General features: G+C 36.4%; 3 protein-coding genes and 1 pseudogene across 7 annotated transcripts; 1 reads left to right on the top strand and 3 right to left on the bottom strand.

Moving 5' to 3' along the window:
* LOC114479618 (uncharacterized) overlaps window positions 1-27,077 on the top strand; it is a 71,075-nt pseudogene that overhangs the window by 25,843 nt on the left and 18,155 nt on the right.
* On the bottom strand, window positions 1,937-10,521 carry ro60 (Ro60, Y RNA binding protein). 3 transcript variants are annotated; one of them, XR_003676024.1, is made up of 10 exons: window positions 9,904-10,177; window positions 8,251-8,842; window positions 6,913-7,133; window positions 5,256-5,402; window positions 5,025-5,162; window positions 4,819-4,935; window positions 3,757-3,873; window positions 3,468-3,522; window positions 3,008-3,154; window positions 2,616-2,750 (listed from the first exon to the last, which is right to left on the bottom strand). XR_003676024.1 is itself a non-coding variant. In XM_028473718.1 (9 exons), exons 2-9 carry the CDS (start codon window positions 8,822-8,824, stop codon window positions 2,598-2,600), a joined length of 1,614 nt encoding a protein of 537 aa, XP_028329519.1. In that variant the 5' UTR covers window positions 8,825-8,842; window positions 10,407-10,521; the 3' UTR covers window positions 1,937-2,597. The 3 variants fall into 3 exon arrangements, 2 of the variants coding, with proteins under 2 accessions (XP_028329519.1, XP_028329518.1); XM_028473718.1 differs by lacking the exons at window positions 3,468-3,522; window positions 9,904-10,177 and adding an exon at window positions 10,407-10,521 and having other exon boundaries at window positions 1,937-2,750; XM_028473717.1 differs by lacking the exon at window positions 3,468-3,522 and having other exon boundaries at window positions 1,937-2,750; window positions 9,904-10,175.
* LOC114479827 (regulator of G-protein signaling 21-like) lies at window positions 15,908-18,111 on the bottom strand. Its single transcript, XM_028473723.1, has 5 exons — window positions 17,959-18,111; window positions 17,804-17,857; window positions 17,657-17,718; window positions 17,411-17,577; window positions 15,908-16,439 (listed from the first exon to the last, which is right to left on the bottom strand). Exons 1-5 carry the CDS (start codon window positions 17,991-17,993, stop codon window positions 16,254-16,256), a joined length of 504 nt encoding a protein of 167 aa, XP_028329524.1. The 5' UTR covers window positions 17,994-18,111; the 3' UTR covers window positions 15,908-16,253.
* On the bottom strand, window positions 22,290-23,802 carry rgs1 (regulator of G protein signaling 1). 3 transcript variants are annotated; one of them, XM_028473726.1, is made up of 4 exons: window positions 23,692-23,802; window positions 23,302-23,381; window positions 23,059-23,225; window positions 22,290-22,952 (listed from the first exon to the last, which is right to left on the bottom strand). In XM_028473726.1, exons 1-4 carry the CDS (start codon window positions 23,700-23,702, stop codon window positions 22,776-22,778), a joined length of 435 nt encoding a protein of 144 aa, XP_028329527.1. In that variant the 5' UTR covers window positions 23,703-23,802; the 3' UTR covers window positions 22,290-22,775. The 3 variants fall into 3 exon arrangements, with proteins under 3 accessions (XP_028329527.1, XP_028329525.1, XP_028329526.1); XM_028473724.1 differs by having other exon boundaries at window positions 23,302-23,386; window positions 23,593-23,779; XM_028473725.1 differs by having other exon boundaries at window positions 23,302-23,362; window positions 23,593-23,779.

The raw sequence follows: 27,077 nt of genomic DNA, 5'->3' as shown, positions 1-27,077 counted from the left end.
CAAACAAAATAAATACATAGCTAAATAAATAAATGACTAACTAAATAAATAACTATGTAACTAAATAAATAATGATCGAATCATTGATCTGTAGAAGGAGGTAATCTTGTTGATATCTGCAACTTTTTCCATTACTAATAATATATTATTATTATACCATATATTTCCAGAATCAAATGAATTTCCAATATTTACACAACAATAACATTTATTTATTTATTTTTACAATAATCTACCAATTCTTCGTTGAAAGCAACCCAGGGCTCAATCAATATCTTCTCCAAAGACAATTAGACATACAGTTAAAAATTGAATTTTTATCCAAATTGCTGATTGGGTCATGACTCCGACAGTCACCTTAAAGCAAGAATGAACATATTTTTTGCAGCCACTATGTAATTGTAAATACATAATGTATTTTTTTTATTTATTTAAAAAAAAAAAAGCCATTTATCAGGTTTACCGGAGGTCATTAGTTGATTTTGTACCACAAAGTTTTCTAGAGAAGGGGAATTTTATCTGCCCATCAACGTTGTTGGCCAAAATAATAAAAACAAAAATAAAAATGTAATATCGGTTAACATAACATCGGTATAGGTTTTTCCACCAATATGAGTTATCGGTTAAGGTAAAATGTTAAAAGTAAATATGGCAATTTTCCATTACTAAAGTTGAACAAGTATTCTTATTTTGCACAAATTATGTTTATATGTGGAATACATCTGTCGGGCATCACATTAAAAGTAGGCTCAACCTTTCATTTCCATGGAGATATATATTAAGTGACCGAAAGTTTGGGGGGAGGGGGTCAAAGTATATATCTGTTAGTCAGGATCAGATCCCAGGGGGAAAATTACTTAATAAAGTAATATTGGAAATTGAGTATTTGACAATAATGGTATATCGTACATCTCTAGTGTTTTTTAGTTTCTTACAGATCTTTTCTTTCTTGGCTATAGTTTGCTTTCTTTGGGACTTCCTGGTACGCTATATTTGTTAGTTTCTGGAAGCGCTTTATTTACCACTGAAGCAGTCCCAAAATGCTTCACAATATCAGAAACATGAACCTATTCTCAAATCAAAGAAAATAACTGTCATGCAAGATGCTAATCTCCCTATTGGGCGAGACTTTTAGGGTCCAGTGTCTTGGGGACACTTTGACACAACTTTTTGATCAGAAGAAGACTCCCCTAAGGCTTGAGCCCACGGTTGCCTGTTGTTAATGTTAAGTCAAAACTACAAAAACAATTACACAACATTCCAGGAACAACCCATTTATTTTATTCAGGCTTCATGTTGCAGCTACAGTCAAGAACTTACATGTTATGCAAAATATGTCAAACAGTAGGTGTAATAACAAAATAGGTTAAACATGTTTGGTGAAGAGACCAGCGGCAGTGAAGGCGGAAGGAGGTTGTCAGTAGGGGAAATGATACCAACCTACCCATGTTGCATATTTATTTTTTACTTTACCTTAATATGGAATAAGTAATGATAGTTTAAGTAACTAAAAAAAAAAACTTCGTGTTTTCACTGCCCCCCCCCCCCCCCCATCTCTGCCACCTATATGTCGTAAACTACCATACTGGGTAACTATTCTTCCCTTTCAGACAACAAAATAATTTAGCCTAATAAAATGTTGACTTGCACTGGATGATGTTGTGCATTTTGTTAAGCTAGTTGGAGTTTTACTGTAACACAATAGGATAAAAGCTGATCACCTGAAACTGCTACACCCGACTAAAACAAGCCTCATTTTGTATGGTTAATCAACATCCCATAAAGCGACAGGAAGTTTGTAAAAATATAAATCACAGAGATTTAAATCACTTTATCATATTCCTGCATGTAAGTAGTGATCTGTTAGTCGTTTGCACAATCAACACTCACACATTAAAGATGCAAAAACCTAATTGTAGCTAGATTAGCAGTGTTGCTGTAATTTGTCATACTGCAACATTCAAATACAATAAACATCATAATGAGTAAGAGGAAAGGTTTTTTTTTTTTTTATAAATGTGAGCTGCTGCATTAAGGACTGCACTACAGCTGCTATAGCTTACCAAAATGTAATCCAAATGTAATTAATTTAAATAAAATAAAAAGACAGTATACACAGGAGGAAAACAGGGTAAAGGGTTGGGTGGCCTCACAATGCAACATCATTGCAGTGTTGAAAAACAAATGTGAATTAAAATGTCCAAAAATGACAGCTCAAATTCTAAGCCTCTACTTTGATAATCCTAGAGTTATAGCATCTGCCATTATCCTTTTGACATGACTGTAACACATTATTGAACCGTCATCATAAATTAACTTTAAAAGGTTTACAAAATATTCCTCTGCACTGGCTTCTCGAATGTCACAAAAAATATGTGCACCGTACACAAAATTTTCATTCTGCTGTCCAGCCCGCTGGACACTTGTTCTGGACTTGTGAGCAACATAATACAAAATGGATTTGTATTGGAATTGCAAAGAGCATCTTTTGGAATTTGTACAAATAAAAACTGTTCAACATGCTGAATGAACCACCTGGACCCACACCTTTTTTGTTCATGTTCTCAGGACAGAATGCAGGCGCTCTGTGGACCTCCTTAGATCAGATCTCGGGCAAAGTTACAAATGACGTTCAAGGCTCCGAGGTCGAAGCCGCAGATGTTCAGCACACCTCTGTCTGGTGTGTCTGTGATGGCGTGTCCGATTGATGTCAGCCCACACATCACCAGCTTGGAATTAGCACCGGTTGTCTGTTGTGAATAAATACACAGTAAAGCCCAAGGTCTATCTGTACCGTACTTTTGATGTAATCCAGCTAACAAACAAACAAAGAAAAACGCTCTTGAGGGAGGTTTAAAAAGAAAAACAACTTTGAACTATTCACTTACTAATTTGCAAACTCATCAGTTTAGGAATAATTTACGATTTACATAGTGTTTAAGATTTATATTGTGAAAGCTGATTAGGAGCTGATAGTTATCTTAAATGATAATATGTAAATACATACCTGTCTGTGCTTTTTCAATGTCTCCACTGGGCTGGCAGCAAACCCCCAAAGTGGGTTATTGGTAAGAATGATGAACATGTCAACAGATTTGTCCTCCTCCATTGCCCACGTGATGGGAAGGGTGCAGTCTGTGCTCCCACTTGGAATCTGAAATGAAACGATCATCATGCTGATGTAGACATCACTGCAGAATGAAAAACAAAAAAATTAGAGAGTAACTAAACCACAAAACCCCTTTTATTTCTGCTGAAACACAACGTGTTTGAGTATGAAGCAGTATTGTTCATTGATTATTGTCCAACTCTTGACATTTCAGTCAAAGTATTTCAATTTGGCAAATTTTGTTCTAAAAATGTAAAAGTGACTGCTCAATATGGGTTGAAATCTAACTATTACACTCTCTTGCTGTTGGCTGGGAATGGTGGTTTCTGATGTTTTGGTGGCTTTTTACTTCACGAACCAGCACTGTTGGCTCCGCCCCTTCTATAAAAACCAGCACCAGTCGACTCTGCAATCTGTGATGGGTTGGATTGAGAAATTGTGAATACAGCGGTATAGAGAGTATTGAGTAGGCAGTTAGCATAGCATAGATTGATCTTTGGAGGTTTTATAGTATAGACTCTCCAGGAGCCCCGCCCATAATCAAGCCATTTTTTTATATTCCAGCTTCTGGATTTAGTTACTCTTTAAGTTGCTAATTACTGGCCATTATAACAGGATTTACTGATCAACACAGTATCATGTCTCACTTTAACAAGTTCCACCGTTGTCTCAGCGAGCGTCATGTCTGCAGAAATAGAACATGGAAAGACGGCTCCTTCAGAGTAGGCCAGCACCTGCGTGTGTACTTCAGTCCGTGCAAATATCTGAGACAAAATCAGAGAGAATAAAAGCTTTTAGCTACAGTTGCCAAATTAGTCTCTCTTTCATGCACAGCAGTGGTTTCCAAACCTTTTTTGGATCATGACTCTATTCTGAAAGCAAACATTTCTGGTGACCCCATAGACACTATTTTCATCTAGAATTAGTTTTTTATTGGGTTTCACATATATTCTTGTCAAGGTAAAAAAACCCATTTGTTATTTTTCAAGCACAAAAACATCATACACTATATATACCCCTCCAAAGCACACACACGCATGCACACTCACACTAAAGGAAATTAAACTCTACACATAAAAATACAATAAGTACACAATAATATTTATTATAATAACAGCAAAACAACAAAATTATATCAGACAAACAGGTAAACAAAGATAAAATAAAACCAATGGAAATACAAAGAAATAATATGTAAATTTAGATATGCAAAGAAATTGCAGCGTGTTCCAAGTTGGTTGGTGCAACTCATTAACATCCTGTTACACAGAATGAGAATTAGTTTTGGATAATGTTTGTTTTACTGAGTTACCAATACAGATCAGCTAGGATTAGTGACAAGTTGTGCTGGCTCAGATATTTTTATAGTCCATTTTATTTGAAATATATTTATATTTGAGAAAGTGAAAGTATAGAATACAATGAAGATTGTGTTTTGATTTTAACAAATCTATTTTTTTGTAATCAGCAATTTAAAAAAAAAAAAAATCAATTACTCGACATTTCAGGCGACCCCACATGGGGTCACAACCCCAAGGTTGAAAAACCCTGATATACAGTGTGTTCTCATGTTTTGCAAATCTTTATAAATAAATGATGACTCAGGAATTATAGGTATGTGTCAACAGACCAGATTCTTCATCCAGGCTTCCTAATGAAGCTGCCTAAGCCTTGTGCAGTGGAGTTGTCCAGTTTCAGTGCACTCTTACCATAGTGATAGCAGCGGCAGCCACAGCAGTACTGATGGACGTCCCAGGAACCAAACTGCTCAGCGACGTGCTCACATCCACGGCAACCACAAAGCGTTTACCTGTAGGCTCCACGTTCTGAGGACAGAAGGAAGAGCGTTTAACAGCTGTTGCTGATTGCCTCTCACTCTCATGCTTCGCTCGAAACACAAAGAAAATCTACAGACCAAAAAACTTTTATAAAAGGCCGAGTCCATGGCTTTGAGGACACTAATGTCTGGCTCCCATTTGGTTTTGCCTCGGTATCCATGGCCTCTTTTATAATTCTCTAAAGTCAAGAGGATGCTGAATGGGTGGATCTTTGCCTGGTGATGTCACAGAGTATGAAAAAAACATAAAAACAAACATTTTTAATTGGTAAAACTATAATTCAATCAGAGAAATGTGAATGATCTCACCTTCTTAAGCACTGTGTCACATTGGATTCTCTCACACACTGTTAATGTTGCTGAGCTTCCTGGTGCAAGGACTTTGTTGGACGTCATTTTCCCCAAAGAGTTCAGCAATGAATGCAGAGGCATTTCCTTCAATAATGCTCTCCACACCTTAAGGAAACCATAAATGCATAACCTCAGTTGTAGAAGAAAAAAGCTGCAAATGGTGCTTTAAACATTGCTTTTTCTTAAGTGGGATTTCTGGGTTTGCCAAGATAACGACGAGTCTCTTTCCTCTTTCAGCCTCAGTAAAACATCTTTGTGTTCAGAAAAAGCCACACCCAAACATGGCAAATAAAAAACTGAAATTACATTTTCATTAAAAAAAATATTTCTAAGAAAAAACATCAGCTTTAAAGTAAATCACGGACTGTTGAAGGACTCCAATCACACACTGAGCTCTTAATCTCTGCTTCATTGTCTACTACTGAACCGCAGAGTTGGACTGTTTTTATTCTCTTTTGGTAAAGCAAAGAGGGTTATATTACCTTTATTTGACCAGAAAAGTTTTTTCCACTGCAGGAGACATTGTAACTGCACAAAGAAGTGCGCTGAAACCTGGGCATGTTGACTAGATTGTGTTTTTTCAGTAAAATCTAAAAAGAAAGTACTAACTTTCTGCATTTATTTGTTGTTCTAGGCATAAACCTCAGTTAAGTTGCACTGAAGTCATGTTGCACTAAAAACAAAGTTGGTTTAAAAGCCACAGGCAGATTGTATGTTATTTATTTATTTTAAGTTGTTGGCACACGGCATGTTAAAGCCAATGTTTTGAGTGTAAAATATGCCAATAAAATATACTTCATACATAATATTCTTATCAAGGTGTACACATTTACAGATTAGTAGTTTTTCAAGTCATATATTAATAAAAAAAAAATCGCAATAATAGCTTTATACTTTAATATCGGGATATATCGTATCGTGATGTATGTATCGGGATACGAATCCAGGCAATACACACCCCTATGTCTTTTTAACCGAAAAAGCTGCTAAATAAAAAGCAGGCTGAATGCTTCAAAACAATGGGATGTTTACAAGCAAATGGGGGTGTGTGACGTCATCAATCACGTGATTTTAAAATGGTGGAACACAGATTTTAAAACGATAAAGTAGTCCCATTTTTATAAGGGATAGTAGAAGGAATATGGGGCAAAATAATGCATTTTGTCAGGCATAGATCTCGTAATAAGGACATTTTAAATATTTTAGGCCCCATTTGTCAAAAACAATGGAGGATCCCTTTAATTTCCAGGTAAAAAAATATCAGAAAGTAATTACAAATTTCAAAAGAATAGTTAAAAAAAGCAGTGAGCATCCTAAAGATCATAAAGTTCAGATTCATCCACACAGAACCATTTACAGATAATGCAATGAGCACTCATGATAGAGTTACTGTCTTTATATTCAGAATTTCAAAAAAAAAAAACACTTTTTCTTCAAAAATCTAAAAACGCTTTTTCTTCAAAAATCTAAAAACTTGTTTTGCCTGGCTTTAACACTCAAACCGATATTTGATTTCCTTTTATTCTAAAAGTACTTTATTGAAGATAAATCCACATCATAACTCTAACTTCAATTCTGCTCTGGTCCTGAATGACCTCATTAAAGAAAGCCTCACCTCCTTGGACTTCAGATGGTTGGTAAGCAGCTGGTCTCTCTCCAGTCCGTGTTCCTCTATTAAATTGATGACCTCCGTTTCATCACAGCTGTGTCTGACCTTCTCGGCCACTTCAAGATACGAAAGCACTCTGACAACTTCCTCTGAGTTCTCTTTGTCTGCGTAAGCGAGCTGGACCTCCTTCCACCCCTTTGTTACATATTTGCTGATCAAAGCAATTGCTGCGGAAAAAAAACAAAAACAAAAGAAAAAAGAAATTTGAATGTTCGATTAAAAAAATAGTTATATTTGAAACAATCACATGACAGTCTCCTGGAATTTAAAGACACGTAGGTTGGGGAGTTCTAAAATTGTATTTTTAGTGTGAAAATGTCTGTCTCTGTGTATTTGCTTTGTGACACAAAGGCTGTTCATCAGAAGGCAAATACACAGAGAGTGCACAATAGGTTTTACCCTGTGTAAACTGGAATAGGCTCAAGTGCTTTGTTCACTCAGTGTGGATTAATTATATCTTTCGTCTTGCTGTTTTGCGATTAAAGATTTTAAGCCATTCATTTTTCCCGAGCAAATACATTGATGTATTTCATGTTTAGATAATGATAATGCAAGGTAATAATGACCAAGAAATGACCTTTAGTTTACATTTATTGATAGTGGTAATTGATCTCCCCAAAAATAAAAGAAGTTGTTCATTAGCAAAAGGTGTTTGTATTGTATAGATATGAGGTTGTCAGGTAGAGGACACTAGGGATGGGCGATATATGCCAAAATTCATATGTCGATACTTTTTCTCAAAAAGGCGATAGACAATATAAAACTGGATATTTTTAACTCAATTAAGTGTAACCAAAGAGAAAAAGAAGGAAAGAAAAAAAGGAAAGATAAGAAAGAAAAAAATAATAATAAAAGAAAGAAGGAAAGAGGAAAAAAGGGGGAAAAAAGACTGAATGAAGAGAAAGACAAGAAAACCAAAGGACAAAGAAAAAAATACAATAAAAAATGAGATACTTTTTTTAAAGGTAAAGGGGATGATTTTCCCAAAGTTTAGAATCCATTTTCAAAGGACCCGGGGGGCACAAGCAAACATATCATCAGAATTATTGACAAATAGGAAGAGTAATAGTCTTGATGATCCACCCATAAGTTGAAGCCAAAATAACCTTTAATCGACTGACAGCCCTAAAAATAAGCTATACAATAAAAAATACATCGTCATAGGAGATATTGTGATCTTTTATATTGCCAAAATAAAATATTCGATATATATTGAATCTCGATATATTGCCCAGGCCTACTGATGACTTACAATTAAAACCACTTTGGTTAGAATGAACTCACCATCTTTGGAGGGTTTGATATGTGAGAGTCTGAGCAGATCCAGGTGTGACCATCCTTCTCTCTGTTTACATTTGGTAACGGCTGCAGCGAGACACAGGGCGTCCTGCTCGTTGTACCAGTGAGACAACGCATTCCTCAACGCACGTCCCCACATTCCACACTTCATACCTCGCTTCAGCTCCTTCTTGTACTGGATGAAACAGAAGAGATGGGCTGGGTCTCGACACACTTCCCTCAGTGCTTTGAACGCTGCTTGCCTGGTGTTCAGCTCCTCGTGCTGCGAACACAAAGCCAACGCAAAGATCGACGGCGCCAGTCTGGCAGCCTGGCCGTCCCGGGAGAACTTTTTTATTTCCTCTACCACCTCAACGCCTCGGCCATCCTCAAGCATGGAAACCAGCGCTCCGGAATTCTCCAAGCTGAAACAGCCCTCCTCACGGGCGGTGTAAATATCACCCTCTGAGCCGTAGCAGAGGAAACGACAAAATTTGACCTTGTTGCTGACGTCCCATAGACAACTACCACCTGTTGAGGTCAGGGTGTGGTTGCTGGTTGCGCTTCCCGATGTCTCCATTTTAACACCTGAGAAAGCCTGAAAGACACAGAATCTAGCAATTTAGCTTCTTTATTTAAAGTTTAATTAGGCTTCAATAACTCAGGGTTCTCGTCAGCACTGCTGAGCATAGGGCCCTCTACGGTGTGTTTCAACCAGCGTAGGGGCTTTTCTGTTGTTTTTTCATTTTTTAATCAGTACCGTCGTAATAATTGTTGCACACTTGGACTTCCAGGTGTGCCCGTGTTGTTTAAACTCTTTTTTATTTGCATAACCGAGAAACACATACATCAGCCGCACCGTCTACTTCAGTGTTTCTCAAATGGGGGTAGGCAATGGCACTACAGGGGGTACTTTTGAGAGAGAGAGAGAGAGAGAGAGGAAAATTGAGAAATTGTCTATTGCAGTGGTTCTCAAACTTTTTTTTTGGCTCAAGTACCCCCTTTTCCTTATTCCTGAATCCAAGTACCCCCTTTGTCGGACAACAACATTTTGCTCTTAATACTATTTAAAAACAACTATAGATCATAATGATGGAATGATTGAGTGATAATGCACATTTTAAAGAATCTCATTATGTAAATAAGTGAAATTTAGTGCATCCTAATTAGATTTATTTCTATAGTTTTAATCATTTCTGGTCATCACCGACCTGGCGTGGGACCAGTTTTTTTTTATTTTTTTTTTTTTTTTACAGTTTTTAAGTTGTCACTAAATGGAAAAGCATAAAATCAATAGAAAAACACGATGGATTTCAGTAAAAATAACACGATTAAGGACATTTATAGTGATTGAAAAGAATCCAGTCACAGACGATATGAATAATTATATATCTTTAGATACATAGTCGAAAGCACTAGGGTTTCTGTGCAACCTGTGTTGACATAAATACTTGCCTAAATAGGTTAAAGTCGAACAGCAATGTCCACTATTTGTTACAGTTAGCAGCAGCAGCACCACCAAAGCATCTCACTGTTTATTAGCTTCTCAGTGCTAGGTAAGCTAACTCAGGACATTCTGAAACATAAGTTACGGAGTCACTGATAGCTGTGCATGTGTTAAATACGTCGCTATTAATAATAGAGATAATTTACACCCACCGTATGTTAAGTAAGTGTCTCCACTGAGCAACAAAAAAAGCAATGTTGTTTGATAATAAAAATGTTATCCCTGGATACTTAGTTGGGATCAGTGCTCCAGTTGTGTATCAAGTCTACTGGTCATCGTAACAGCCGGTGACGTCACATCTCGATTTTTTTAAAAAATTATTATTATTAGTAGTAGTAGTAGAAGAAGAGGTATTATTATTATTATCACTACAACTAAGATTTTCACCCTTTCTGTTTATTTTTGATAATCTACTTCCATTATTCAAAGTGCTCCTTCTCATTCACGGTTATCTTCTTTCGATCAATTATCTTCAGTTAACACAGAAACCGTCTGATCCATACCACCGGATACGGAACAACCGGGCAAGTTGATTTCACGCGGTGGGGCGGAAAGTCACTAAACAGACACAGGTTTAGGCTAAATAGTAGCGGTCATGCCACCATTATAGGAAGTTTAACAAATCAGTGTCACACGAAACATAACCAATGCTTACCTCGAATGCTGACGCTCAGCTAATGTTTGATATAGCTGTAAGCTAAACACACGCAGGGCAGGCCTCCCCTTCTGAAAGAGCACTGAGCTCGTCACTAGCACTGGGATTGTACCCGTGCATGCGCAAATTGTCATACTGAGATTACAATGATATCTTAGTTGTAATTCACATTAATAGTGTATTAAGACGTGTAATGATGTATTTTAAATATTTCAGCAAGTTATTTGTCAGTGAAGTGCAATTTATGCCAAAAGTTAACTTTGAACATTTATTTTGAAATTGAAGGAACGATCTCAGCACAGCGGAAGTAGCAACAAGCGCAGCGGAAGTAGCAAAAAATAAAACAATTCCAATCTCACTACGACGCAATCTCAGTACGTGACACACACACGCACGCACGCACGCACGCACGCACACACACACACACACACACACACACACACACACACACACACACACACACACACACACACACACACACACACACACACACACACACCAACCGGGGTTGAAGTAAATTACATTTCCAGTTACAATTACGTTTTCAATTACCCATGTTCAATTGCAATTTAATTACGAGTACAGTTACTAGCATTTTTCCCAATTATAATTGAATTATTATTATTTTTTATCCCCAGAAAGTAAATTACAATTAAAGTTCAATTAAAATGAATCACAATTACTGAGCCTGAAATAATAACCTAATTAAAGTTAAAATTAATCTTGTGTTAGCTTTCTATGACACGACTGAAGTCATTTTTAATCTCAAATTGTTAAAGAACAATTTTCCTCATAATATTCCACAAAACTTCCCGAAGTTAAAGACAAGTTGGTCACAAAATCATGGAAATTCAAATGGATTTGTATTGGTTGATACGGTACATATCATTTATATGTGCACGTTCACAGATTCAAACCTCCAGAAAAGTCAAATTGTTTTCAATTCCTGCAAAGATTACATAAAACGTTAACAGAAAGTACTGTTTTAGGATGATCTCTTTAATATCTAAGCTGATGTGTATTCATTGGACACCAGATGGCGCTACAAGCGGCCTTTTAACTCTATTGCTAGTCATCATGACAGATATGAGGTTGTTTGAAAAAGAAATCTAAATACCTAAAATTTCACACTGACCTTAAACTGTCTGTCCAGCATTTTCAGCTTCATGCATGATGTCATTCCTCAAATTAAAAATAGAGTTAACACTAGACCATGACAAGTATCACATTTCTTCACAAATGGCTTTTTGTTACAGCCATAAAAGTTTACAAACGAACAAGGCTTAATAGAACAATAACTTTGGAAACTTGTCTTCTGTTTTTTACACACGGGAGTCCACATTAAAATGAAAACTGTGCCCAACCATGATATTAGTATTGTGCTGCTTGAGAGCAGATGGAAATGGAAATTACTTTTCATGAAAAGTAGAGTCCCCAGAGATTCTCTCAAAGGCTTTACTTTATTTGTTTCTCATCGCAGAGGACAAAACTCAGATTAGGTCATTTGTTCACATTTGAAGGAAAACATTGGATTTTAATGGAAAAAATCCAACAAATACAAATAAATAAATATGTTTTCATCCATTATTAAACCTCCTCATATTCAGGTATGGATCTTGGATTTTTTATGCTTTATTTCTGCAGTGAAATATATCAAATGTAACAGTGATAACACGTACACAGGCCATTGAGAGGTTATTGTTGAATATTATTTAGATCACATGTGTCAAACTCAAGGTACGGGGTCAAATCTGGCCCTTTAGAACATCAAATTCAGCCACTTCAAGAAAGTACATGTAGAAAAAAGTCATAGAAAAAAAACATGTAACCTTTTGTGAATTACTAATAACTAATTCAGTTGTAGGAATCTCAGCCCATCCAACTGGAAAAAATATTACAATCCACAATAAATATTCTGATAACTCAGTTTTCCAGTTCTTATGTCACATGACGGCGTATATTTTGCCAATTTTTCCAAAATTGAAGTGAAGACCCTGCAGGGACTGATATACTCGCATACTTTATTATTTTATATATATCATTTATACGTAGAAGGGCAAACCATGGCACATTATTATTGAATTTGCACTTTTTCCCACCTAAAATCTGTGGCCCGCTTGAACTCAAACTGGTTCATATTTGGCCCCTGAACTAAAAAGAGTTTGACACACCTGCTTTAGATGTTATTTTTAGATGCAAAATGGCCATTTTTACAGTCACCGCCACTACAGAATACGAAGGGTCAGTCAGAAATAATAATAATAAACCACAACAAAATAGTTTTCTTCATTACTGAATAATCTTAGAATAAAGCCTCTATGTGTGGTCTAGGTGTACACAGTTGTCTGGACTCTTCCTTAGAATTTCAAAAAGCTAAATCATTATCGTCCAATCGTCTGTGTGAACTAAATTTGACACCTAATTACTTATTTGTGGCGTTCCCCCCCCCCCATGATTACGTAACTCACTTGTCATTTTGTTCTGGCTGTTCATTCTAAGTGTGAAAAATGACACAAACAAAAGCTTTGTGATTAACTCTCGGAGAGGAAAACAAAACAAAATTAGGGAATGGAGGTGTGTGGATAATATTTAAAAATTTGGAGACAATTTTTTTTTTTAACTATTAGGCAGTTAATCCCATTCCAAACAAGTAAAGTAATAGTTGGAAAATTAGTGATACGTTAAATGGCGTTAGTCATTCTATGGCTGATTGGTGGACAATATATGGTTTACATTATTTTAAAGGAGACTAATAAAGGACAAGGGAAAACTTAATCTCTTGAACTAAAGCAGTTATCAGTAGAGATGTTTGATATGAGCCTTTTGCAGATATCCAATACGCCGATACTGTCCAGCACTTTATATCTGATTTACAATATTAACTGATATCGACATACACATAAACCATTCACCCCAACCTAATTTTATGTCACATTATACAGTATATACAGTAACTCCAGGGAAATAACAATATGGAAAAACAAATACCCATTTCGACCGATATTCCATTATATAGCAAATGTCAGCCAATAATACTGGTGGGCTAATATTATCACCCATCTCTATTTATCAGGTTTACAGTTACTAGTTAAAAAATATTGCATTGATGTGTGTCGGTTTTTTTCTTTGTTTTAATAACATGTTTTGGAATGAGGAGGCATGGAGCTGCCACAGGGTAAAACTATATTTTTGGATCACTATATTGTACAAACAGTATATTTAAATTGTACAAATGTAATATTATATTGTACAAACTATATCATTATATAGTACGAACAATATAATTTTATTGTAGAAATGTGATTACATTATATGAACAATATAATCACATTATTTGAACAATATACTTTTGTTGTACAACATGATTTTATATTGTAGAAACAATATAGTTATATTGTACAATAATACAATTACAGTATATTGTATTAACAATATATTTATAATATTTGTACAATATATCATTATATTGTTTGTACAGTGTATTGATCCAAAACATATTGTCTTCCGGTGGTAGCTCTACACTTCTGTACGTTTTCAGTGTCTTTAGCATCACCAGTATAAAGTAGGTAGGTTGGGGTTTATATGGTTTGAGCATTTTAGTTCGTTTCCACCACAAGTCACATTTGACAAAAAAAAGTTTTTAGTCCGCGACCCCCAAAATATAGATGTGAGAGACCGGGGACCCCCACTGTACCTGAAGCTGGTTGAACACAGACCTAAACATTGAAGAACAGTCATGTGGAGACAGGTCCATCTATAAGGGGGAATAAAGGAGAGAGCTTTTTGTGGCCCATCCAGTCAGTAAAATGATGGTCCATTGTTCTATGAATCTGTGATAACCACATTTATTTATTTATCTGAATAATATCCACTGTTATACAGGAAGTTTATTATAATTTGTGCCATACTACTGTATATAGTCATCTTAAAGATGTAAATCATTGTTTTATTCAGAAATAAAATGAGTTAAAAGTGACCAAAAATGGTGGAAAAGGTGGTGAAATGGGATTTAAAAAATCACATTAGAGTCGCCAAAAAACAGACAGAAACAGAAACAGACAGAAAAAGTGGTTAAAAAAGGGTTCAACGTGTCACTATTGGAACATTTGGTAGGAACAATTGGTTGTACTCTGGTGTCCTCCCACAGTCCAAAAACACCAACACGTGTCACGTCCCGAATAGGCTGGAATAAGAATCTTATCTTTACCTCAGAACACATATCAAAATAGTATATTTTGCTAATTTAGAGGATTGCCATCACTCTTTGACTTCATTCACACACATTCCGTGGCTTTAAAATATTTACTTCTCTGTAATGATTCACAATGGAACTAAGTCTGTGGCTTTTAAAGCTGAAATTAGATCCAGCAGTTGGGGAGGGTCTGTGAACAAAAGGAATGACACTTTTTATAGATGTGTCATGCATTCTGATAACTAAAACCTCTGCGGTGTCATTTTTTCCAACAGATCACGCTCATATGACTAATCTATCACAAGTCACAACAATGCAATGCAAACAAGGAAATTATAGTATTCAAGTCAAAAAAACCAAAAAAAAACAGACGTGATTTTTTTTCCTAAATGTTCGTTTAATAACAACAAAGAACTCCTTCAACTAATTCAAATGCACATTTATCTTTTAAACCTTCTGCTGTAATAAGGGAACTCTGTGATGTGATGTGTTTGAGATGAATGATGGTTCCATTTGACGGTTTGAGATGAGTGCATTGTTGCGCAGTAGGCGGCAAAGTCATAAAAGGCCAACCACATGGAGAATTGGCTGACAGATGCTGCGTAGGTGGAACCAATACGTGGATGTCTTATTCAAGATGTGAGTGCTGAAGTGTTTTATTACAGTACAAAAATTAACCAAGAACCTTTATCATTTAACACCTATGTGTGAAGAACCTTGCTGATGTGTACGAAATCTCATTTTCATATTCCAATGGTGACTTCAGCCCTTCCAGTGATACCACATACTGTAACCTGCATTATTTCATAACAGCAATCTGCTTAAAATACATGTTTTGTTTTCACATTTATTCTGTTTAACCTTTTTCCAATGTTTGTAGTTTCTGTTGAACTAAGCTAACCACGGTCTACAATACAAAACAATTTGTGCCTTTGTATCTGCACAAACAGACAGATATAAGAGTAATACAAAATATCTTCATTTATAATTCATGAGGGATTTTACTATGTGTGATACTGTATAAGCTATAGGTGCTATAATAGCATCAAGTGTTATTGTGTTAATTCCTGTGACTAAATATTACTTATGTACCCTACTTTCTCGCCATAATAAGCTGGAATGTTTTTTTTTTTTTGCCCCAGGACCTAAACAGAATTGAAAATCATGAAGTAAAAAAACAATGTTGAACCCAGAAGGGCTTCTGATTTACCAAATATATATAATATGCCTTTGAACTGAAAGAAGAAACATGCAAACAAACCGAAATCCCACAGAGAAAAAGAAGGAACACTTTTTAATTAAACACCAGTATTACTAAGCTCCATTTATTGGAATATGATAAAAAACCTTTTCAGATACAGATCTGAGCTCAGATGCAAGTCAACGCAGTCCACAGATTTACATTCACTATGTTTTTACAGTTTGCAAATTGCTTTATACAAATAGCTTAAAACAAATCAGCAATGGCTTTCAATGAGTCAATGTTAACGTCAGTATGTAAAAAGTTGCAATCAGGATGTTTGGATCTTGACAGCTTCTAGCAAGTTGAACTTGAACACATCATTTCTTTGAACACACAACCTCTTTCTGTTATTTCAGCTCATGCTTCACACGTGGTTCAGCCTTTCTCTGCCAGTGCAGGATCTCCACTCCCTTTACATCTGTGTTGTTTCTGATGCTGAGTCCAGGAAAGCTTTGTAAAAATCTGACTTGAGGAATCTGGGGTAGGAGTCCCTCTCCATCAGGCTGTAAACAATCTTTTGAGCATTATCGAAACACGCAGGCGACGGTGCCTGGATGTTTCGCCTAATAATCTCCCTGGTTTTTTGATCAATGTTGATCTGGAAGTAGATCGAAAAAGAAAAACATCATGAAAAACAATGCAAATAAACATGAAACAAGAGAAAAAAGTTACTTATGGCTTTTATTTTGTCTGCAAAGGAGTGGAAAATGCAGACTTTTTAAAAAAATTCATTGTCAAAGGCTGAGTTCAAAGTCTGATGTCAAATTGAGTATGTAGTGCATTCACATTAGATAGTATGCAAAGATTGAGTATGTGAGAAATATCCGGATGTATACTATATCGGGACATTTCCTAAGTATGCACGGTAGGCACACTACTCATACTCAACTATCCCATGATGCATTGCGAGCGGAACGTAAAATTGTCCTGGAACTAAAAATAAAACATTCTCCTTTTCAAAACAAAAGCATCTCTTCTTGTCTTCCATTTGTTTTTAACGCTTTTGTAAATAGAGCTCTTGTTTTGAAGTTCACTGAAAGTAAAGTCAGTAGCACAATGGAGGGTCTCCGAAAATCTTGGAAATATCGGCATGAGATATGTTTCACTTGTCACTTTCTCACTTCTAATGTTTTCAGAACTTTCAAAGGTGAAGAATTAACGGAGATATTTAGCCTCTAGTGTGCTTCGGGTTTTTGTTGTTGTAGGTTCAAAATGCATCTTGGGAAGTATACTTCAGTGGGAACGGTCATCATCCTAATCCTCCTAACCATACTTATAGTATTGTATATAGTTGACAGTTTTTCTACTCACTGAGTTTGTAGTGCATAGTATGACGTACGTATGCCATTTCAAACTGAGCCAATGTTTGCCTAAATCCAGTCCTTTTCTCTTTACCCCGTGTTAATAATCTTATTTGATATGGAGCGAGTGAAAGAAATGTGTTTGGAGAGTCAACAGAAATCCATTCCATATTAGGCCAAAGGTATAATTGGTCAACCTTGATCAATGTCCCTCCCACGCTTGGTGCTCATGGTCTACCCACATAGGAAATCAAAGCTAAGTGCATACCTCTCTGGGAGACTCAGCTTGAATATAGCACTTGAAGATCTTTCGGGCCCTGTTGGACATCCTGAAGGAAGACCTGTTCGTCTTAAAGTCCTCACAGACCAACCAGAACTCAAGGTTTTCATCACTGAACTCCGACCTCAGGAAAGCTTGAAATACCTTCATGCCATCTGAGCAGACATTATACAATCCATGAGAAAGTTGTTTCAGGAAGAGAAATGGCTTTTAAACATAACGGGATCAACTTACATTTAGATGATAAAAGTGTCTCCAGGGAATGTGACCATATTGATATTTCCTCAAAACAATGCCTTCAAAATAAAAGCATGCACAACACACAGCTGATTTTGGTGTAAACAACTATATTTCTTCATGTTGTGTGTTTTTGTTACTCACCTTTTACTACTTGTTGTCTGAGATCTGCACTGAAGCCGAAACCGTGGGTTGCCTCTGTTTAGTCAAATATATGAATGAGTCCTAATTCAATGTTGTCATTTCTCATTTGATGTAAAAGCAAGCCTTGTATGCTTAAAAGAGAATGAAGCATTTACCTGTGTTTTCCCATCTTCTTCTCACCAGGGTTCATGTTACAGTCTTGTTGGGAAAAAAATTGACACAACTGTGTTGCTCTATGTTTTTTGTTACCAAGGCTTTCACAGAATCATGTCTGTTTATTCAGTTTGTTCAGCCTCACCCTATATATATGTGTGTGCAGCGGAAGTCTGAAATGAGGATGTTGAGTAGCATCAGTGCATCACACTGAGCTAACCACAAGCAAAGAGGAAGTTGGAGATGACGCAGATGTTCAGACAAACACGTTGCAGACAGCTAAATCGGTTTGTTTGCTCTTATATTCTAACCAGCATCCCTTTTTGTTTAGTTTCAAGTCCAGGGATGCAAATGGGTGCCATGGAAAACACTGTGGCACATAAGCAAATGTGTTCCACGCTTTACTGAGAACCAAAACCATTGTTTCATATTGAAAACATTTCATGGCCAATGGACCATGATACTGAAACATGTAAAGCCCTTTTAGATAGATTTTAAATGGAACATTTTTGTATTAACCCGGTGCTAATATATACGTGCTAAGTCCGTGGTTCCCAACCTTTCTTGTCTTGTGTACCCCTTGAGCCTTTTTTTATCATACCATGAGTACCCCCTCACTCATACATGTTCATGATTCTCCAAAAGTAGAACATAACACAACTGAATATGCAACGCAAGTCATTTTATTTCATCTTCTTAAATTGAACAATTTATATTCAGGCATTATCTTCTTATTTAACTCAAATTAAACATTGAATTATGTTGCCTTCAAGGCAATAAAAATGATAAATATAAGAAATAATATTGTTGTAAACATTTGTATTATTAATATCGTATTATTAATACTATTATATTATGATTACATTGTTAATAAAGAAGAATAAAAAGGTTGAAATAAGAAAAAAATAAGAATAAATCAAAATAAGTAATATAAATAAATACGAAACAAATAATTAACCTGCCTGTCTTATATATAACTTTTAAACAGGCATTTAAACTTTAAAAACAAGTCATAGGGCACACGTATCATTTTATGGACGGACTCATGACTGTGAACATTTTTTATTATCTTGGAAATAAATTCTTAAGTGTTCCACGTACCCCCTGCAATGTGCTCACGTACCCCTAGGGGTACGCGTACCCCTGGTTGGGAAACGCTGTGCTAAGTAGATAAGTATGATAACTCTTGAAGACTAAACAACATGCTGTTTTTACAAGTGTTGATCTCTTTCTTAGGCTTTGGCCTACTCTTCTATTGTTTCACTGTATTTGTGTTTTAGACACCAAATAAATCAGTGTTCAAAGCCTTTTCTATCATGGACAACTATTAAAAAAGGCTGTATTTTCATAAACATTATGTAAATGCCTCCCCTGAACTGAACATGAACTTAATCACATGATTTAGTTCTTCTTTTTTTCTTTCTCTCCACCGATACTGCTCATAGCAAAGGGACACAGACAAAAACTTTCCAAAAGTTTCTCTATTTCCAGTTCTGTTTTATGACCATTGTATAAATGTTAGATTTTGTTTTAATGTTTCTCTTTGTAATTCCAACTTCTGCTTTGGAAAATCTTTTTATGAAGGGTTGGTATCAAGGGAAGCAATGCTTCCTCTGAGCTCCAACACTGTGGTTGGATTCAAACTATACCAATCAAGGTCAGTAGAGGTTACATGTTCTCCCTGTTTGTGCTTGGGTTTGTCTTGGGATTTCCAGTCACAAGCAGCTAATTTGATCCACTCTTGCTTTGCTAATAAGAAAACATGTTTGCATGGATAATAATAAAAAATGTGCATGTGGTACTACTAATATTACATGCATGTTATTTTTAGTTATTAGGGCACAAGTAGAGTGACAGATAATCTGGTGTGAATTAAAGTGTTCAATAAAATTGTCCAAATATGATTAATTACACACTACCGTAATTAATCGTGATATGTGACGGCGGATAGGCTGTTCCCTGTTAACAGATTACACATTGGAATTGTACAATGTTGGCTAATATTAGGAAAGCTTTGATTTTGATCTAAAACAAGGGAATATTTGCCACTCTTTAAGATGATAAAATTAAAGGGTATGGGTGTTTTTTTTTAGTTTTTTAGAAATATTTCCTATTTTCAGGAGAACTGACACTTGTGTTTGTCGCATGCCATGAAAAAATAGGAAAAAATAAAGGCAGGTTGATAGAATTCTACATTTATCAACCTGTGTAGTTTAGGAACATCTTTTTTTCCCATGGTGTGACTTCTATTAAGGCAGTTTTATTCAGTGTTATATCCTCGTTGGACTGAAATATGATTATTTATTATCCAAAATAAAAAGTTTGAATTTTCTCCATTGCTTGTGTCATAATGATTGTGACCACAAGAGGTTCCCATAAATGTGAAAGTATAAGTTACGACACACTATAGAAATGTATGTTTCTTAAAGCTGTTTCTTAAAAAAAAAAAAAAAGAATCCTTGAATATAACAAATATGAACTGTTTTATCCTAAAATGACTAAATTATGAAACCAAGATGTTGTATTTTAAATGTTATTTTTTAATTTTTTTTTTATTATTTTAAAGTAATCAGCACTTGACAAAGTAAAACCAATAGCCTTTCAAAAGACATAAATCTACTGTTCAGGGAGGCAATAAAAGATAAGTGCATCATGCGTAACTCAATTTCTTTCTCTGAAACGAATGACAGCTCAAACACAAGTGTATGTGGGCTGAGTGGTTCTTGAGGTGGGCGTAGATTTGTCCCGCAGTGAATGGTCGTGACAGCATGCCTGACAGTGAGTGGTTTGTGTTAGAGTGCATATGGTTCTGTCTCCCCGTATTACACCGGCCATTATATTTTCGTCTTCGTCATTTGCAAATCCCCTCTTCAAATTTCCAGCCACTACAGTTGACACTATGATTTATGGCTGTTCATTTTTCTTCATATTTACCTGGTTTTCTTCCTGCATTGCGTAGCAGAGGTAGCTGGACTGTGTTGTTGTAGAGAAACATTTACATTCTAACACCACATACTATAGTGTGGCTCTATGACAGTAACCACCAAATCTGATGCTCCAAAAAGTGTGTTAAACCATTGTTTGACTAAATAAAAGAGGTTGTGCTGTGCAGCGTCTACATTAAAGATAAACCTTTTCTTGATATAGTTCTCTCTATACACTTGTACAATCATTCTCCTGAATGACCATATTGTGTTCTCCTAACAATAAGTCGTAACAAAGAACAGCAATTAGACCAGCTTCACTTTACAAACGCAACAAAGCCACTCATCAAAACCGATCTCAGTTCCGTGTCCAAGGTATTTTTTCTTTTTGTCTGGGAATTTATCCCTAAATTGCTGAAACTCAACAACATCAACAAAGCAAAGAAAGACCTTTTGTTAGCATTTTTTCCAATTGTGTCTGGAACAAAGTTTGTTTTGATTATCGATATAGTTGATTTGATGATGAAAATGATGCAGGCATGTGTGAGTGAGTCACAGTTTTCCCTATAAAACTTAACCTTCCATCAGCAGCACAGTATAAAATACAGCACACATCATACGACGGTTTAAGGGTCATCAGAGTCAATTCTATTAAGATTGTAGCAAACAAAAATCGCACACTTAAAGCCTGTTTTTCTACATGTGTTTGCATATGCTTTGCATGAATTCTTTCACTGATATGCTTCAGCTAGAATAATAGAAATAAAAAACACCACACTCACAAATCAACATATTTTCTCATTATTGAAGGAAGACTTACATTTAGTTTAACATTAGATCATCATCTGTAAAGAGCAATGGACAGCAGTGACTTCACTCTGTTTAAATATTTAATTATCTTTAATGTTAAAAAATATTTTATAATATTCAGTGTTAACAAATATTTAATAATCTCCAGTGTTAAAAAATATTTAATATTCTTTAGTGTGAAAAATATTGAATTATCTTCAGTTTTAAAAAATATTTAAAAATCTCAAGTGTTAAAAAATAAATAAATAATTGTGTTAAAAAAACATTTTATAATTTTTTGTGGTAAATTATCCAATACCATCAAACAAGCTCCAAAAAATTGTGCACAGCTGCCAAAACAACACATTTTATTTGAGCCAAACTTGATTTCACTGCAGCCCCTTGGCTTCAAGGTGACAGAAATCCAAAGAAAACTCGAAAGTGAAAAGTGTGTTTTTATCACAGTAGGGCCTGTCTGTGGAGTAATAACTATGGCCAAAATGTCTCTGTGGCCATTTGCTGTTTCTGAGGTCAGTGACCCTTTTAGAGTAAATAAATAAATAAATAAAGGCCTCTACCAAAGCAAAGCACTGATTTGCATTAGATTCTAAAGGGCCGCACCCAAATGTGCCTCAACTATGATAAATAAAACTACTAACTTTGCTTTTTAAATCACAATCTAAACAGAAAAGAAAATTATTTTCAAAGACAACGACAGAAAGCTTGTATTTATTTGCATATAGATATTAAAGCTCGGTGAATATTATGCATTTCCACTTCCATTGTCAAATAGATAAAGGGATAATAATACTTTACAACAGCATATTTACGTTTATGATTACCTTCACCCCTAAGTGTAGAGTTATCTCAGATCTTACTTAAAGTACAGTGGTTGATAATGCAAAGTATATTACAAGCTGAAAAATATAATGAGCTGTACATGTCTACTCGATCACACTGATTTAGAAAAAAAAAAAAACGTTATCTACTCCACAGGTTTTTTCAACCTGTTATTCACACTGAAAACAGAAGAGTGCTACAGGAGATCAGGGATAGAGGGAAGATTTTATGAGCCTTTGTCTGCCGGGCTTTCAGGTTTATCACAGTCACCTTGAATCGTTTCTCCTCAGGAGTCCCTGATAGATGTCAGATTTTAGGAACCGTGGAAAGCAATCCCTGGCCATCAAACTGTAGACAAGCTTCTGTGCCGTATCAAACGAAGTCAGGGTCGGCTGGGAGATATTCTTTGTAATGTTTTCTCTGGTCGTGCAGTCTATGTTGATCTGGAACCAAAAAGCATCACTTTGTTTCTGCTTTACCTCACAGCTTTTGACATTTATTTATGTACACTTTGTAGATTACAAAAAATAGCTTCGTTAGTATTTTTACCTGTTTTGGAGCTTCAGTTTGCACAAACTCTGAGTAGATCCTGTTGGCAGCGGAGATCATTTCCGGGATGGTCTTAATCTTTTTATACTCCTCACAGGCAAGCCAAAACAATATGTTCTCCTCACTATACTCAGTCTTTAGGAACTCCCGGAATGCTATCTGTCCAGCTGGAAATCCCAGACGAAGCATGAATTGAAGATGATTACATTTGAAATCTTAAACACAATCCAAAGAAAGTCTCACCTTTACAACTGAGGACTTTGTCCACAGATTCGCTCCAATTCTCAACATCCTCCAGAGGGTCCTTGGGAAAGCAACACAATCTACCCTTGAAAAGAGCATTGAGATCTATCACTAGTCGACTGGCCAATACAGTAGTCCCATCACTTGTCATGTCAAGACTATAACTTAACGCTCACAAGTGTTTGAAATAATCAACAAAACATCCTATTTATCGCACAAAGCACCTGAGAAGAGTATCCCATCAACACAAGTCGCTTTCAGAAACAGACAGAACACAAAAGTGAGACTTACAGTAAGGAAACCCGTCCTTGATAATTTCCACATGGCTGCTGTAATTTGTTGTCTGCTGAAAATGATAAAGGCCCAATAATCAATGATGCAGTAACTCACTTTATCGCCATCTCCTCGTCCTCTACAAAGGGAGACGGAGATAAGTTCCTGCCAGACTGAAGATGCAGTTGTGATTGTTTGGAAATGAAGGAATCAAGTGAGTGAACAAAATGACCCCCACCTAGCACGAGTGGAATATATGGAAATCTGTATGCAAAGTATTTTTACTGGGAGAGACCAGGCGCTCGTTCCATGTTGGTGACACCTTGAGGAAAACCGAGTCTGGCTGTGATTGACGCTGACCTCATCTACTGACCAAAACACTGATCATTAATGTGCATGTGATGTGCAACGTGGCTTGTTTATCAGACAGGAGGATGTCAAATTAAAACTATTTCACCAACGTTGTAACAGTCAGATACTATAAATGCATGGTTGGCCATTTTTTAGGACTCTTGCCAAAAGTGTTTAACTGATATACAACAACTTGCCATAGTTAGAAAATGAGCTTGTTTGAAATAATGGACGATGGCCAGGAAGTCCTGGGAAAAGATTCCAACCACAGGCAAATACCCATAAACAAATTTCCTAATAGGAAAAAGCCCTACCACGAGACAAAACATCAAACAAGATCATGCCTGGATTATCAACCCATTCTTTTGGGCGACCGTGGCTCAGGTGGTAGTGGGTCGTCTTCTGATCGAGAGGTTGGGGGTTCGATCCCAGTACCTGACTATGTGTCGAAGTGTCCTTGGGCAAGACACTGAACCCTAAGTTGCTCCCAGTGGTCGACTAGTGCCTTGCATGGCAGTCCTGTCCCACTGATGTGTGAATGTGAGAGTGAATGGGTGAATGAGCTGATATGTAAAGCGCTTTGAGACTGCTTCAGTGTGGTGATAAAGCGCTATATAAAATCAAGTCCATTTACCAGTCCAAGTCCATTTTTGGGTGCCATCTTTATCTATAATCTTCTCATTCTCATGTTAGCAGATTTCCCGTTTATTAATCTAGTCAGTGGTTAATTACTGCACTTTAAGGCAGTGAAACTTGACCCTGTCTTGGCCTTTTTGTTTGTCTGATCATTATAGTTTTTTAATGGGTTTCAGTGGGCTTCTCTATATTCTGTCTTGTGTTTGGAGTACCTGTATGTAGTTTAGAACTTTTGAGAATTGTGAAATCTCCTTTTTAGAGGGCGTGACACAGACTAATTGTTCAGTGAATGCATACAGTTTCTTTTTCAAAAAGTCTTGGCAACTAGTGAAATAATCTTATCAATTTGGGAACAATTTACCATTTCCACTTTACAGTGTGCTTACTTATCGAGCAACCAAACTGGATTCTAGAGAGCCACAATCCTGCAAGTTTTAGATTTTGCTCTTCTCAAACAAAACCTGAATTTGATGAAAGAAACCAACTACTGATACTAGTATAGGGAGGAGCCCCGATATGGCACTAAAAGGCTGGCATCGATATCAGCAAGCACTAACTATTAACATGCCAGTGCCTTTAAAGCAGAACTAAGTAACTTTTTCACCTTAATAAATCCTTCTCATAGTTCATGTGACGATAATACACGTGTTTATGGGGTAATTGGGGGGTCTTCCATCCTCCCCTGCTGTGTCTGGCCTGTGATTGCACACATCCACACACACTCGCAACCCAGCGCTCCATCAGGCAGCACACACACAAATATCCATCCATCTATCCATTTTCAGAGCCGCTTTGTCAGCACACAAACACATCACACACATTTCCACACTTCCTTCCATATTACTCCCACATCATTAAGTTATTTTACTTGTCTCTCTTCCTCATACTGTTCACATGGTCACATGGGACTATATGTGTGAAAGCAACCTTAGTGTCACTGTTGTATTAGGATTTTTCAGTGATCAGTTGCTACAGTCGGGAGAGTTGAAACCACAACATGTAGCTGTGCGGCGTTTTTACGACAGTGACATAACCAAAAGGGACCTTTAGGGGGAGCGCTAAGCACAAGTTACTTAGTTCTGCTTTAACAGCATCAAACTCTTCTTCAAATTCAGCGCCTTATGTTTTTCTCTCTCCTGATTCTCACTGCTGCCTTGACTCCTGATCATTGCATGATGAGACAAGCTTTTGCTATTGGCCTGGAGCTGCCACTCTGAACCATTAGCTGGGCTGTGTTTTTATGTTGCCAAAAAACAAACATTCCTATACACACGAGAAAATGTCGGCGATTTTGACAACCTGATTTTTGGACACAAACAGGTCATATAATTTTGTAAACACCGCAGTATCGGCACATATCAGTATAAGCCAATACTGTGCAACTGGGCATTGGTATTGGCATTAGACTTGAATTAACTATGACATATAGTCCGATAAGAGGACACTCTCCTAAGAGTCCTAGGTCCTGCATTTGGGAAATGGTAAATATTGTGTATCTCTGTGTGTCAGTGACAATCCCAGATTTTGCCCTGAGTTGGTTGTAGTACATCCAACAAAGTATTCAAGAATATGAGAATATATGATTTTTTTCCTCCCTCATTTGAACAGTTTAAGTATTATGCTATTGGTTAGAATTACTGGTTTGAAACCATAGGCCATGGGTGTGAAGTTTGCATGTACACTTAGTGGTAACTTGTCTTCCTCCCACATTCTAAAACATGTGTTATGTCTGTAGGTGAGCAGTGCCTCTGGATCGCTGGAAGATGAGATATTTGTCCCTCTGTCCATGTGTGCCATGTTTTCTTTCCTGCATTCACCCTGTGATAGCTGTGGCTCATTCCTCTGTACAAATGTGTCATTATTAGCAACAAAAGGAGTGATAAAACACTGTTCTTTTTTCCTTTATAATTAACAAATAGCAAAAAATTATATATCACAGTAAAAGGTGCATATATTTAATAGTCATCCTGACTGAATCTGTTTAAAGCTGCAGTATGTAGAATCAACAGTCAATATGTGACAAGTTGGGAGTGAGACTAGGTTGGTAGAACCATGAGACTTGTATAGAAACAACAAGGCTCACCCTCTTCTCCCTTTTTCAAAACCGATCGTCCCTTACTGGTATCATTATGACAGCGTACAACTGTGGAGCGCTTAGCAACTTTCTCAATAGAGACTAGTGACAAATTTTGGGACTTTATCTTGTGTTATTGGAGAGTTTTCGAATGTTTTAGAGACTCTGACATGAAAGCACAACGCGTATCAATCTGTAGTTACTACAGAGGACGTGAACGGATCGACTTCAGTCGGGCAGCCAATAGTAACACCCCAAAACAGCTCAGGGAGTGCTCTGTTTGTAAAAAGATCTCTGATTGGCGTCATGCTCCTGGATTTCTAAAGTTCATATACAGAGCCAAGAGAAGGTGCAAAAGTGCACTGTTCTTCCAGAACACTTTGGATTACAACACACTTAAAGGTAATTATGGATTTTTGACCAAATGAAGCCAAAAACACAA

Source organism: Gouania willdenowi, chromosome 17, assembly GCF_900634775.1.
Source record: "Gouania willdenowi chromosome 17, fGouWil2.1, whole genome shotgun sequence".
Classification (NCBI taxonomy): Eukaryota; Metazoa; Chordata; class Actinopteri; order Blenniiformes; family Gobiesocidae; genus Gouania; species Gouania willdenowi.
Note: the sequence above shows the minus strand (reverse complement) of the source record. Positions and strands in the feature narration are given on the sequence as shown.

What these genes read in the sequence shown, in the direction of transcription:
- rgs1 (XM_028473724.1), bottom strand. Translation starts at nt 23,625, where the DNA reads ATGTGGAAATTATCAAGGACGGGTTTCCTTACT. An exon ending in CAAGGACGGGTTTCCTTACT is followed by an intron (nt 23,387 to 23,592) that starts GTAAGTCTCACT and finishes GCTCTTTTCAAG; the next exon opens with GGTAGATTGTGTTGCTTTCC. An exon ending in CAAAGTCCTCAGTTGTAAAG is followed by an intron (nt 23,226 to 23,301) that starts GTGAGACTTTCT and finishes TGGGATTTCCAG; the next exon opens with CTGGACAGATAGCATTCCGG.
- ro60 (XM_028473718.1), bottom strand. Translation starts at nt 8,824, where the DNA reads ATGGAGACATCGGGAAGCGCAACCAGCAACCACACCCTGACCTCAACA. An exon ending in ACCATCTGAAGTCCAAGGAG is followed by an intron (nt 5,403 to 6,912) that starts GTGAGGCTTTCT and finishes GGTTTCCTTAAG; the next exon opens with GTGTGGAGAGCATTATTGAA. An exon ending in CATTGAAAAAGCACAGACAG is followed by an intron (nt 2,751 to 3,007) that starts GTATGTATTTAC and finishes TATTCACAACAG; the next exon opens with ACAACCGGTGCTAATTCCAA.
- LOC114479827 (XM_028473723.1), bottom strand. Translation starts at nt 17,993, where the DNA reads ATGAACCCTGGTGAGAAGAAGATGGGAAAACACAG. An exon ending in AAGAAGATGGGAAAACACAG is followed by an intron (nt 17,858 to 17,958) that starts GTAAATGCTTCA and finishes TTGACTAAACAG; the next exon opens with AGGCAACCCACGGTTTCGGC. An exon ending in CAGACAACAAGTAGTAAAAG is followed by an intron (nt 17,719 to 17,803) that starts GTGAGTAACAAA and finishes TTTATTTTGAAG; the next exon opens with GCATTGTTTTGAGGAAATAT.